The sequence below is a fragment of the Acinonyx jubatus genome, chromosome B2, assembly GCF_027475565.1.
Source record: "Acinonyx jubatus isolate Ajub_Pintada_27869175 chromosome B2, VMU_Ajub_asm_v1.0, whole genome shotgun sequence".
NCBI classification, from domain to species: domain Eukaryota; kingdom Metazoa; phylum Chordata; class Mammalia; order Carnivora; family Felidae; genus Acinonyx; species Acinonyx jubatus.
The window spans coordinates 112,595,863-112,609,970 of record NC_069385.1 but is presented as its reverse complement, the minus strand read 5'-3'; the positions used below and the strand labels follow the sequence as shown (position 1 = coordinate 112,609,970).

At 51.6% G+C, this 14,108-nt stretch overlaps 1 protein-coding gene across 1 annotated transcript in view; it reads right to left on the bottom strand.

The window, feature by feature from the left end:
- Positions 1-10,914, bottom strand: part of KCNK5 (potassium two pore domain channel subfamily K member 5) — a 38,011-nt gene extending 27,097 nt beyond the window's left edge. Inside the window, exon 1 of the mRNA XM_015069785.3 lies at positions 10,311-10,914. Coding sequence (XP_014925271.1) covers positions 10,311-10,496 — 186 coding nt within the window. The 5' untranslated portion in view covers positions 10,497-10,914. The remainder of the gene's footprint in view (positions 1-10,310) is intronic.
- Between the last annotated feature and the right edge of the window lie 3,194 nt (positions 10,915-14,108).

Sequence of the window (14,108 nt, the reverse complement as noted above, 5' to 3'; positions counted from 1 at the left end):
CACGGTCAAGGTTCTGACTTAAAGGCCATTTAAAAGAGGATTAGAGGCAGGGTGACAAATGGCTCAGTGGAAAAAGGTTCTCGACCTGGGCAAGCTGAGCTAGTTTAACCTGAGCTTAGTTCTACACAGTCTGTCCCCAGCTCCTCGCCAGGCCTCCGGTTTTCCTATCTAGCAGATGGGATGGAAATGCCACACCTCAGTCAGGCCCGGAGAGGTCACAGGGAGGCACCCTGGAGGAATGGGTCTGCAGAGACCCATGGTAAGGCCAAGGGTGAGAATCTGGGAAGGGTGCAAAGCCTGTGTATCTGAAGGTTTCTCAGGGGTCACCCAGGTACTGCAGGCGACACAACCCAACACTCCTGCTCCATCCCCTGGGGCCAACATCCTTGGCCAGCTGTGGAGGGGGTACCCTGCAGGGTGGGCCACGGGGTAGCAAAAGCCTAATGCAGGCGCCAGTCAGGCTGGAGTTACCTGCTCAAGGCATGCCCTTCTCCCCTGCAAACAGCCGGGCCTTCCTCCTGCTCGCTCTGAAGATCAAACGGTTTCCACAAGGAAGGGGCAGGGAGTGTTGTTTCCCTCCCCCCGGCGGGTCCACTTGCCTTCCTGGTTTCCGTAGTACATGGTCTGAAGACATTCCCCAAAAGGCAGGGACGGAAGGGGCTGCTTCCCTTTGCAGCAGGTCTCAAACAGGTTTGGGCACACAGTACGTGCTTAGTAAATATCTGCTGAATGAAGGACTGGATATTTGCTGTCTCAAGTTCCTTGAAGGCAGAATCCATGGCTCCCCATCTAGCATCTAGCTGGGCCAGGGGGTGGGGGAAAGAGACCTGTTAAATGCTCACACTGATTGGTTTTGCTAATCCCAGGAGACAGGAGTTCAGGAAAAGTTTATAAAAAAGGGATGGGGGCAGGGAAGCTGAGAAGGGGTTCCTGGAGAGAATGACCCAGAGAGGGAGAGCAGTTTATTCTGTCAAGTCCCCCGGAGAAGAGATGGCAATAAACTGAATTTAAAGGTGAACTTGGAGCTGGCAGCTACAGGGAGTGAACATCACATACGTTTTCTCCATGTTCTGTTATCTTCGTCCCACTGAGATGGGTAACATCACTCTCCCTTTCAGACGCGAGTCGTGTGCTCAGGGCCACTCAGCTTGCAAAGGCCACTGTGACTTGAAAGCCTGTCCTTAACCACTAGGCAACATGGCCCCACCTCATGAGGCTTCAAGGGGAAAGCGGGAGCACATTTTGATAATGGCACTCTCCCTTCCTCCTCTTCACGGTGTGGAGACTATGAGACCAGGGGCCAGAGTCTGGGCCTGGCTCAGTTCACCTAGAAAAGTGCCTTCTGGGGCACCTGGGTGGCTCAGTTGGTTAAGTGTCCAACTTCAGTTCAGGTCATGATCTCACAGTTCATGGGTTTGAGCCCTGCGTTGGGTTCTGTGCTGACAGCTCAGAGCCTGGAGCCTGCTTCAGATTCTGTGTCTCCCTCTCTCTCTGCTCCTCCCCCACTGGCACTCTGTCTCTCTCTCCCTCCCTCCCAAAAATAAATAAACAGTAAAAAAAAAAAAAAAAAAAAAAAGGAAAAGTGCTTTCATCTTGAGGAGGCCTAGGTCCTCCAGACTGGCCATAGTACTGAAGGTCCACATGCGTCTCCACACCCCCCTTCAGAGCTGGGCACAGCACTGGGCACCGGGGGCCCAGCAGACACTGTGGGCACATCAGTGGCTGGCTATACCCCCACATGCTTATTGCACAGGTCTGTGAATTAGGGCCAAGGGTCCCTGCCCACGTAGGGCTCCTACTGCCTACCTGGGCCTAATTTAACCGGCACTTCAAGCCTTCCTGAGTGAATGGATGAATTTACTTGAAGGAAGTAGAGTCCAAGAGAAGTGAAATCCAGCCAGGGTCGCACAGCACACACCAGTACCATGGGGAGAATTGGAACCCAGGTCCGAATCCTCTATTTCCTACACAGTGGTTCAGATCCGAGTCCGTCAGCCCCAGCCCTAGCCCCAAGCACAGGTCCACACAAAGGGAGGGGCTCAACCGTGTGCTGGCTGGGCCATCAAGCACCCTGCAGGGCTTTTCTCCTGGGGTTGGGGAGCAAGTCTCCCCCTCCTAGGAGGGACCCAGCTAAGCAGCTGCAGCCAGATTACACTGGGCCATGGGAGGTGACAACAGCCACAGTATGCAATCCTGCTTAAATATTTCAGCAGGAAACCCAAATATTTAGATGGAGGGGAGGAAAAACAGAATGCACATTTCAAAGCCAATCACAGGGACCTTCCTGCCAAGGGCACTGTGAGAGGGCAAGTGGGTGGAGTCTGCCCCCAACGAGGAAACAACTCTGATCCCAGGTCCCGAGTGACCACCACCCAGGGAAGACACCCATGAGGCCATCTGCCCCTGGAATCCTCCAGAATGGAAGAGGTTTGACCAAAGCCTGGGATGAGCCAGGACTGAGCAGAGAAATCCTTGCCACCTTTCCCCAGAGCAAGGAGCAGGGCCCCTGCTCGGGAAGGGAAGAGGGTATCAACCTTCCATACTTTCAGCTGTGGACCATGAACTCTTTGGAGGAGAGGGCTGTGGGTGAACTTGAAAGAAATGGAGAATGCTGGACAACTCCACTAGGACAACCTTGGGCACGGTATTGAAATTCTGTGGTCCATTCTGGTGCTCCTACTAGAAGGGAGTGCTGATAAGGGCACCTCCTGGATCCTTCTCCATTCCTGGCTCTGAAGTCAGCAAGGTGGGGATGAGTCTGAGCCTACAGGTAGCCATGTAGACCTGAGCAAATCCCTTGGCCTCCATTTGCCTGGCTAATGGACACAGCAGTAACACTGAATCCACTGGACTGGTTTAATGAGACACAGTTAAAGTAGGAGCCCAATGCCCAGCACCCAGTAGGAATTCAGCAGAGTGCAACCCATACCACTCATCCTTCCAGCCTGCCTCAAATACCCGCTTCTTTAAATTCAAGAGTAGAAATTAATCTCTCACTCGTTCACACTTAGAACCCCCAGGTGCCCTTACCAATGTCAGCGAGGTGAGAGCTCCTTACCTTTCTTTCTCTAGACTGGGGGCTCCCTGAGGGCAGGGGCTATGTTTTAATCAGAGCCAGATCCCCTGCAGGCCAAGGGGTTCCACAGGCCTCAGCAAACAGGAACTGAATCCTGAGGCCCGGTGACTCTTGTCCCATCTCTCCAACCTCTACCATCTGCAACCCATCACTCAGCACCAGGACCGCATTTCCCCTCAGTTTCGCCACTGTGGCCTTGTTTCTCTGCCCAGCGAGGCTGAGCCCCCAAGGTCTACGGCCCAGTATGGTTTCTGAGGCTTCAGTACACACAAAAATGCTGGCCAGGAGGGAGGCCCCTCTGTGAGCCCACGCTTCCTTTGTCCAGATCTCTGAAATTTAGGGATCAGATTAACTCCTCACCAAAAGCCCAGAGGGCCCAGGCAGCTATACCGAGCTGGAATATCCCACCCCCCCCCCGACTTTTTTATATAAAGGGGCAACTAAGGTATTATCTGGAAGGTCATCAAATTGGGGGGGGGGGGCTTTAGCTGGGACAGGAACCCACACTTGAACCTCCCAAGGGGTTCATGGTAAGTGGAAAAGGTGCCCTAACTGAAAGCTGGGGTGTGAGGGAGGGTGGATGGGCTGTGTTGTGTGTGTGTTGGGGTGGGGTGGGGGGGAGTGGGCTCTGTGGGCTTTGGTGGAAAAACCCACACTCCATCACATCAGAAAGTTCAAGGGAGGAAGCATCCTTATCAGAACACCCATGGGGTGAAGGGATCAGCCCACAGAAATGCTGTTAATTTAGAGTTGAAGATTCTACTTGTTTTAAGTTGCCACGCCTGTGAAGGAAGAGGGAACTTTCTGAAATGCTGTTCACTCCCCGACTTAAAAATTGCAAAAATTTGGTCAGTTCAAATTCCTTGGCTAAACCCAGAGGGCTTTGTCATCTGACCCTTACCTCTCGGCCCTATGGCTGCAGCCCAGAACCATCACACACTTTTACTCCTCCCTGAGGGCTGTGGGCAAGAAGGACCCACCATCCCCCCTTCTTTGTCTAGCTCTTTAAAAATGTGGTTGATATATACCCAGAAGAGGGATTGCTCGATCATACATTTCCATTTTTAATTTCCTAAGGAGCCTCTACACTGTTTTCCATAGTGGTGGCACCATTTTACTCAAAAAGACAAATGATTCCACTTGGAAGGCATTTAAAGTAGTCACATTCACAGGAACAGAATGTAGATTACTCGTTACCAGGAACCAGGGGGAGAGGGGAAAAGGGAGTTGTTTAAGGGCGATAGAATCTGCTTCGCAAGATGAAAAAGTTCTTTAGAGCTGTTTCCCAGCAGTGTGAATATACTTAACAAGAATGAACGGACTCTTCAAAATGGTTAAGATGGTAAACTTTGTTATGTGTTTTTTACTGCAATTAAAAAAAAGTCGGTTGACCTTTCCTCTGCTTCAGGAAGGTCCTCCTGCTACTGTGTGAACCACACTTGTGTGGGGGCAGTCCCTTCACATAGCAGGGTTGTCTAGGAACAGTAGCAGCGACAGCGGCAGCTAACACTTAATGAGCACTATGTGCCAAGCACTCGTCTATGCAAACAGTGAGGGTGAGATTTGCGGCATGCCTTCAGAGGCCAGCCCGTAACCATCAGACATACTGCTTGCATGGTGACTCTTTCAACAACAGCAAGGAGCCTGCAGTTAGGTGGTGGGGCGAGTGGCACTTGGAGGAAAGCATGTCCTCTATCCATGTCAAACCCATCCTTGGGGAGGATGGCCAGGTCAGGCCTCGTCTGCCCTATTCTAACAGTCCCTGGCAACTGTCAGTGAAATCTCCAAGGAGACTCGCCGTGACCCTCTGCATTCCCCCAGAGGGAACCGGGAAGGAGGCAAGCCTATTTCACATGCTGTCTTATAGTACCCAGCACACGTGGCCTCTCTGAATCACCCAGTTCTGGCCCAGTAGTTCTTGCACCCCAATTTGTACAAAGACTATCTTTCTTTTTTTAATATTTATTCATTTTTTGATAGAGACAGAGCGTGAGTGGGGGAGGGGCAGAGAGAGAGAGGGAGACACAGAATCAGAAGCAAGCTCCAGGCTGCTAAACTGACAGTACAGAGCCCGACGCGGGGCTCTAACTCACAGACCGTGAGATCATGACCCCAGCTGAAGTCGGACGCTTAACTGACTGAGCCACCCAGGCGCCCCATGTATAAAGACTATCTTGGGGGTACTATGTCAGGACCATGGCTCCTCTGCTCCCCAAAGCCTTATACTTCCCTGCCCCCCACCCCACAGAGAATTCAGAAGCTGAGAGCAATCTGACAGCAAACAGCCAACTTCAAGATGAAAGCCCTTGGCCTGAGGTCAGAGCCGGCCAAGCACAGCTCCCAAAACCAGAGGACTGTTTCTTTTAAATGTAAGACTATAAATAGGGCAAAGCCCCAGGAAAACACTTAGAAGCAACAGTCATCACCTCCCTTGCACCCCCTCCTATAGGGCTCCCCCCACCCCACTAGAACCTTTCAACACTTGCTAATTCCCACCCTCAATAATTCTCTAATACCATGCCATCTGCAATCATCCTAAGGGCTCTAGTAAAACTCTCAAAACGATTCAATAAAAATCCACTTTAACTGTTAAACTCTAACTAGAGCAGTTAACTGAGGCATATTTACCGATTTAAGAATTATTATTATCTCGGCTGCCCTCAACTTTGATCAGAACATAAACAAACAGGTCATTAGGAGGGGGCCTCTTTCTTCCATTTCCTCTCAAAACCCCAACTTCCCTACTTTCCACTTCTGCAGTTCTAGACAGTGAGGATCCAAGTTTGAACTAATGACGTGGAGGCCTCCGTGATCTTGGATAATCAAAAGATCTATTGTGTTCCCTTTACTTACAAAGGCAGTTAAGTGGACCAGTGTGCTTTACAATTTCCAACGAGGCTTGAAACAAAAGAGGTTTTCATGTTAACCCTCAATTCTCAAAAAAATTCAATGAATGTGCCCCATTCTAAGGGCATCATTTGGTCAGATCATTACATCATTTGGTCAGATGTAACTTTTGCACATAACCCATGGTTATATTTTCAAATTTTAGGAGGAGGATTGGTGTTAGAAACACGATGTCAGAACCTCAAAACTGGAATCAGCTTGACTACTGTAGACTGGAACATGTAAGAGAATAGGAAGGGTCCAGAAAATAAAAGGAGCAGGGTCTGGCACCCACGGAAAACCTCCAAATAGGATAATGCAGTTTGGAGCTGGCAAGGAGGCCAGTAGGATCCAAGAGGCTTCTGGGAACTGGTCAGCTATGTGAGCAGTCTAGGAAAAACCAGTTAGGGATGGGGTGCTCCAGTGGAAGGCAGGGCATGGGGCGACCCCTACCACACCCCTGGGAGACATGGGAATCTCAAGAGCCACAGCAGGAACACCTCACTCTCTCCCTCCTTCTCCCTCTTAAGCCCTCCTACATCCAAGACTCCGCTTGAAGTCATCACCTCCTGAGAGCCCTCCCTGACCCCTCAGGCTGGTCCTGGAGGCCCTCAGGAACCATCACATCATAGTGGGTTTATTCTTCCTTCTCCCCAGCAGCCAGTCTGAGCCTCGTGGTGTCTTAATCCATCTTTGCACTCCCAGATCCTCGCCTAGTGCCTGGCACATAGTGGACACTTAATAAATGTTCGTTGATGAATGTTCTCATGTACTCTGGGATCAACCCGCTTCAGTGTGAAACCTGATTCTATACTATATAATCCTGGGCAAGTTATATCATTGTCCTCATCTATAAAAGGGGGTGGTCACCAAGATTAAATTAAAGTAAGAATGTATAGAACGTGCTTATTCAAAGCTCTGGTGCACAGGGAGTTCTCAAATCCTTCCTGTTTATGATCATTGCACACTGGAGGTGAAGGTTGAGACTGCCCCCCTTCACTGCATCCCAACCCTTTGCTCTTTTGTGCTACCAAGGGAGGGGTGGACCGATGCTTACCGCAGTAACAGAGGAGGTACTGGCTTGGCCAGGCCCAACACAGGAGGCCAGCATGCCAACGCCTGTTCTAGGGGAAATAGAAAATAAAATTTCCCAGCTGACCGAAGTCCAGCTGAACCACTCCACTAAGCTCACTTACAGACTACCCATTCAACAGCTTCACAGGCCTAAGAAGCAGGGCAAAGGTGTACAAGGAGTAGGCGAGCCAGGTTCCCACCCCAGGCTGTGCCCTCCTGCTGTGTCACCAAGGCCACTTCAACTTCCCTGAGCTTCAGTTTCCTTATCTGAATTCATAAGGTTGCTGTAAAAAGTACCTGAACTAACGCAGGTAAAGCACTAGGTCAACGTGTGCTCAATAAACACAAACAGACAGGGGGAGACATGCTCGCTTTAAGTGACATCTGTAGGCATCTTGCATAACGCTTCTACTTGCCCTGATCCTCACTGGACCCTCACTTTGCACTGAGGAAAGAGGCAAAGTCAAATGGCTTGATGGGTAAAATGGCCAATGCAGATGTCAAAACAGGCCTGTGCCCACTCTCTTTTATAAAATCCACATACCACTTACAGTGCCCAACACACAGGGTGCTCAAATCCATGCTAACTGCCCTAGTGGAAACCTCTGCATGCAATTCAGGGAAGAGGCTGGGGAGGCAAGGGTTCAAGGTGGTTCTGAAGGCAGGAAGGAGGACAACCACAGGGTCTGAGGCTGCTGCGGTAGAAGCAGGGAGGGTAAGCATTTGAAAGTCAGGCAGGAAGAACCAGACAACTCGGTTGGGGTGGGGTGCCTATAAGACCTAATGAAAGGTGAGCAGTGTGTTGTGTTAACTCCCTTTGCACATATTTGAAAGCACATGCAGTTTCCAGTGTAAAAAAAAAAACCCTACTCAGTCTGCACCCCCCACTTCTAACAACCCCTCCCAAGAGCCCGCCCCTACCCCAGGAATTTCTAGCTTGGGACTTCTCTAGGATTACAAAGGTGACTCAGAACCTGACAAAACACAGAACCTCAGGTGGAAATGCCCCAGGCCAGATGGGAAAGAAGTTTGAGTTTTCCACAACGGAGTCTTCTTTTTTCCTTAAACCAATTTCCTGGGGCTGAAGGTAATGCCTCAAGTCACATAACAGAAAGCAGAGCCAGGCAGATTTCTGCAGACTAAAAAGTGATGCTAGCAGAATGCTTCCGCTGGTCAGTGTTCACTTCTTGGGTTTTTCCTATGATGGGAGGGGAAGTTGGAGAAGGTTGGAGAGTTTTTTGGCCAGGGATGGGGAACAGGGCTGTCCATGATCCTCTCCAAATCAGATTGGCCCGATGCCCACATCTAAAAGTTACCTGCCTGCTTTTGGGGGGCAATCATCAGCGAGTTTAAGAGGACCCCCAAATAAGAGGCTTTTTGTTGACTCGAACCCCTTAAGAAAGCTAACTTCCAAAGCTACCACCACCAGCTGCACCCGGCTGCCTTACCCTGACCACCCCCCTCTTCCCTTCTCCGTGGGTTTTGAAGTTTATTTTCCCACATTCAGCCTTGAATTCTTTCCTTCCTTCCCCTGCTGTGGCGAAGAGGGAAACACTTCGAGGGCAGCTTGATTCTTTATCATCCCCGCCTGCCCTCTTCCCCCTCTAAACAAAGCCCTGGAACAAACTAAACAACAACTGCTCTCCCGGGGAATTGTTTCCTCAAGGGAAATTATAAAGTGACCCCTCCCCAACGCACACACACACAGGGCAGACACTCATCCACAGAAGTTCCTGCTATTAGCAGCCAAACCACCCCAATTACCGGCTGAATTCCTCCTCCCCACCAACCTCACCTCCCACGGTCACCCACTCTGGGGACTGCTAAGGGCCCAGAGGCTCTCCCCACTAAAATACAACACCCCTAAACCTCCCCTCTCACTGGCTCCTGGGAGGACAAGTCTTCACCTGCCCAGCTGCTGGTAGGTACCTATATGCTCGGGTGTGTGAATGTCCATCGATTTAAGGACAATGAAGGGGCAGCACAAGCAAGACATGCTCATGTTTTCCACAGCTTTCAACCTCCCAACAGTCCAGGGCAGGGAAGACAGATGAAGACGGGTGCATTCTCATTTCACATACGGGGAAACTAAGACCAGAAAAATGAGTGACAACTAGACAATCATAAAATGTTGGGCGGCTGCCGTAGATTAAATGTTGTTCCTCATCAAACCTCCTTTCTCGCATCTTCCACCCCAAGAGTGGGGTAGGACCCCACTCCACAATCTAGAGCCGTCACCAGCTCTTTATACCCAGGTCCTGGTCCTTCCACCAGAGAGAAGCCATTAGTGCAGGCCAGGGAGGGTGGGTGCTTAAGGCTAAGAGCCTCTGAGAAACTGGCATGGAGGACCCTGGGCCCCAAACAGACCCAAGATCCTAGCCACCATGGTCAGCCCCAGTTTATTCTAGTGAGGTCAAAGCCATCCATAGAGCACGTACCAGAAGATAAGAGCTTCTCAATGTCAACACGGAAAAGAAACTATACCCCACGCGTCCCCTTCTGCTCAACCTCTCCTTTCCCCTAAAAAGGATTCCCGGGGTTTTGTTCTTTTGTTCAACCTGCTACTTTCACCAACTTTAACTCCAAGCCCTGGGGGAGGAGGGGAGGTGTCTCCATGAGATAAGCCCTGCCGGAAGGTTGAGCGCGTCCCAGGCACTGCGGCCATCAGCCCCCCATCCCGGGGGGGGGAGGGGGGCGGCGCTCGGGCGGTATGGAGCCCCCTACCCACTTCCCGAGCCCTGGGGGTGCGGGTCCGCGTGCGGAGGAGCCTTTGCATAGCTTGGGGCTGTGGGACCCTCCCGCCACTACGCCCGGCTCACGTTCCCGAAGAAACACAGGGCGGGCGCGGCACTGGCCCGGAGCTGGGAGGTGGAGATGCGAAGGGGTGGCACCCGGCTCCACTCCCGAACTCCGGGAGCGGGAGCTTCTCAAAGTGCAGATAACCGCCTTTATCCGCCCTACAGCCCCCCTCCAACGAGGGAGGTACCCGCACACTCACAGGGAGCCATCGCGGGGCCGGTTCACCCAGAGGTCAACCCCAACGTCTCTCTGGACAAACGGGGTTCCCAAAGAGTCTCCGCGCGTGGGTGACTCCCGTGTCTACGGGTGAACGACAGACCTCAGCAGCCAGACCCATGTGAGACATCCTTTCCTGCCACCCCCAGGGCTGCCCGCAGGGACTGAGGGTTATCCAAAGCTGTGAAGGGTTTCCCTTCGGCACTCCTAAAGCTCCGGCCGGCTTCCAGTGTCTGTAGGGGCACAGACGGCGGCTCACCTGCAGGATCTTATCCAGGCCCTCCTGGCCCAGGCACGGGAACTCCTTGAGCAGATGCAGTTTCTGTGTATAGTAGTTTTTCTTGGCCTCTTTCCAGTGTGGCTCCTCGAGCACCTCGAAGATCGCCGCCCCGATGGCCAGGTAGAAGATGATGGCCGAGGTGAGCAGTGGGCCCCGGTCCACCATGGCTCCCAAGCGGCCGCCTCCTGGAGAAAGGCTCCCCTAGCCCCTGCGGCTCCGGGTCCACGCGCCCTACAGCCTCTGGAAACAGCTGTTTGAATTTGGAGCTCCGCATGCGCAGTGCCCTGTTCCCCCCCCCCCCCTCCCGCCCCCGGCGCCGCTCTCCGTACAAAGTTGCTCCGCCAAGTTGGCCCACCAAGCGCGGGTAACTGTACGAGGACTTGCTCCCGCGCGGGGGGGTTGGGGGGGAGGCTGGTGGGTGGACACCAAAGCGGGACAAGGGGGCGCCCTGGCTCGCTGGGGTAAAGGGAGCCGGGGGAACTCAAGGCCAGAGTCTAGGGAGACACGTGGGCCGTCCTCCGCGAGCCGCAGCAGTGTGCTCCGCACCCGCCTCCACGCGCCTCTTTAACCAGCGCCCAGCGCGCGCGCCCTCCCGAGCCTGATCCCGGGGGTGGTACCCGTGCAGGTCCCGCCCCTCGTCTGCACCGCCCCCGCTCAGGCCCGCCCCGCGCAGGCCCCGCGGCTGGCCGGCCGGAGAAGTCACCGCGAGGTGCGCACGGGTTCGGTGCTCCGTGCGCTGCCGGGGGCTGCCGCCAGGGGAGGCTGCGTGCCCCGCGGTGCCGGAGAGGTTGGGGTCTCTGGGGCTCGCGTTTGTTGTTAGTGCCGGTGGTATTAACTAAGATGAGTGTGTACCTAATGACTGGGGTCAAGGAAGTTATTACTATTGCTATTTTCGTTGTAACTCAATTTTCGTCCACTGCCGTTTCTGCCAAGAAAGCTTGATTCTCAGTCTCTTTCTCTCACCCCCTCCTGTAAACCAAGGCTAAGTGTAAGGTTAGAAAGGTACTGGAGAAGCTGTAGAGAATCAGGATATCAGGGACTAATCCAGCCACAAAGGTGAGACTCTCCCCTTTTACCCCATTCACCTGCCCTGGTGAGACGCCCACATCTAGAAGGAGCTGTGCTTTTGGAGACACCTCCCAGCCCCACGCACTGTAACTCTCCAGGAAACACTTAACCCCTCCCTATTCCGAAGCCTACTCTGCAACCCTCATCCACACCCACACACATGAGCTCATCCCCTTGTTGGAAGATACTTTCTTCCTAAATTCCTTCTAATGTACTATGTAACCAATACACTATAGAACAGTAAAATGACAGCTGGCCCTGTGGGGAATCTGGATTGTTCAATGACATATCCCCAGACTGTTACATAGGAAACAGTCAGTAAACATTTGTGCAACGAAGGAGTGAATGAATTTGTCAAACACACACACTGAGGATACATCTCACTCGCCTTGCTACCATTTACCGAGGCAATACTCCAACCTTCCCATGCATCCCAAGAACAGCCTGTAATTATACCAACCTTGCAGGGAGGAAAAGGAAGCTGTGTTAGGTTAGTTTGTTCAAAATCTCTAACCAGCAACAGCCAGAAGCTGGAGTGGCACACTCCAGCACTTGGTACTAAGGGCTGGCCCTGACCCTCTCGGGGCCTCTGAGGGGGCCAGTGCAGTAGTGGGCCAAATTGGTGCACTGCCCCTGGTCCAGGCCTTTTTTTCCCCCCTGTGAGGGATGTGGGGGGCTTTGGTCAGGTGTCAAGAGTTAGGGCAATGTGGAGGTTCCTCAAAAAATTTAAAAAAGGAATTACCCCATGACCCAGCAATAGCACTATTGGGAATTTATCCAAAGGATACAGGAGTACTGATTCATAGGAGTACATGGACCCCAAAGTTTACAGCAGCACTTTCAACAATAGCCAAATTATGGACAGAACCCAAGTGTCCATCAACTGATGAATGGATAAAGAAGATGTGGTTTATATCTACAATGGAATACCACTCAGCAATGAAAAGGAATGAAATCTTGTCATTTGGCCATTTGTAACAACGTGGATGGAACTGGAGGGTATTATGCTAAGTGAAATACGTCACTTAGAGAAAGACAGATATCATATGACTTCACTCATATGTGGAAGTTGAGAAACTTAAGAGAAGACCATGGGGGAAGGGAAAGAAAAAAAATAGTTATAAACAAAGAGGGAGGCAAGTCATAAGAGACTCAAATACAGAGAACAAACAGGGTGGAAGGGGTTGGGGGGGGTGGGGAAAAAGGGTGATGGGCATTGAGGAGGGCACTCAGGATGGGCACTGGGTGGGTATGTAAGTGATGAATCACGGGAATCTAGTCCCGAAGCCAAGAGCACACTGTATACACTGTATGCTAGCTAACGTGACAATAAATTATATTTAAAGAAAAAAAGAGGGCAGTTTTTACTGAGAGGACAAGGAGGTATCTGTGGTATCTCCAAATTGGGCAGGAGAGGGTCTAGGGATACAGGTTTGAAGGATTGATCCAAGATTATGGGTGTTTCTGTCTCTCCTTTATGGCAACCTGTGTGTGTCCCCAGGATGCCAGAGCAGGAAGCCCCATGTTCCCTGAAGACTTAGGGAGCCAAGCCTTTTCAACAAGGTCTTTAGGTGGCCCCCTCTAGAGCCCACCCCCTCCCCAGCCAGGCTTCTGCTCCGCCCCAGAAAGACCCCTCTCTTTAATTCTTGCCCTCCTCCTACCCACCCTGCACCACACTCTGCAGTCCCACGCTCCAGCCCTTAGCCCATGAAGAGTCCAGGCTTCTGTCCCAGATCCCCTGTCTCTGGAGGGAGAAAGGAAGGGACTTGGTGTGAACAGTTCATTTAGCGGTGGTGGGGGCAGTTTGAGAGGCCACAGGCTCTTTTTCTGTTTGGGAAATTCTCCACCATTCCTCTCCCACCTCCGGTCTACGTTCTTTTCCTAAGAAAATAAAGGGCCTCTTCCTATTTCAGTCTCGCCGTCTCACAAAAACACGGCAGAATACTTTGGGGTGAATTGGGTTTTATTCAAAAGCTTTATAATTTCTAGTTTCTCTATCTTTCCACTTTGCCTATTTCTCCATTTCCCAACTCCTTTCTTTCTTGCCCTCAATATGGTATTCACTTTCTCCTCATCTCTCCTTCTGTGGCCCCATTCCTTAACTTCCTGTATTTTCTCAAACCACTTGACCCAGCTCTCCATTCTCATGCCTCTCTCCCCTTCCTCTGGTTCCTTCCAGAGTGAATGTGCTTCCCCTCTTCTCCCTTACCTCTTCGACCTTCCTGGACCCCATCCACACATTTGGGTCAAGAATATCTGATAGAGATCAGGAGCTAGGCCTATTCTCTGCACAGAAGCCAGTGGGGGATTTTGGAAATATAAACTGTGCTGGAACCAATGAATGTCTAGACTACTTGTGCCTCGAGGATGGAAAAATAAAAGTAGGTGAAAGGTGGGGGTGCGGGGAGTGTATCTTCTTATACAGCTGATGTTGGGAAACAAGAATTTCCTGTGCCCTTCTGGGTCCTTCTAGCTGGACTAAGAAAATCAAATCGACAGGGGACAGATTAGCAAGAGAAAACCAAATTGAATTTCCTATGCACAGGGAATCCACACAGACATGGAAATTCCAAAGACAGGCGAAACAAGGTGTACATGAACTAAGGAGAAGGAGGTAGTGGTCTGGGACTTCAAAGGGAAGGAACGTAATTCACAGGAAGATGAAAAAGAGTAAATGGTTGGTAAACAAATGTTTGCGAGGTCACTCAG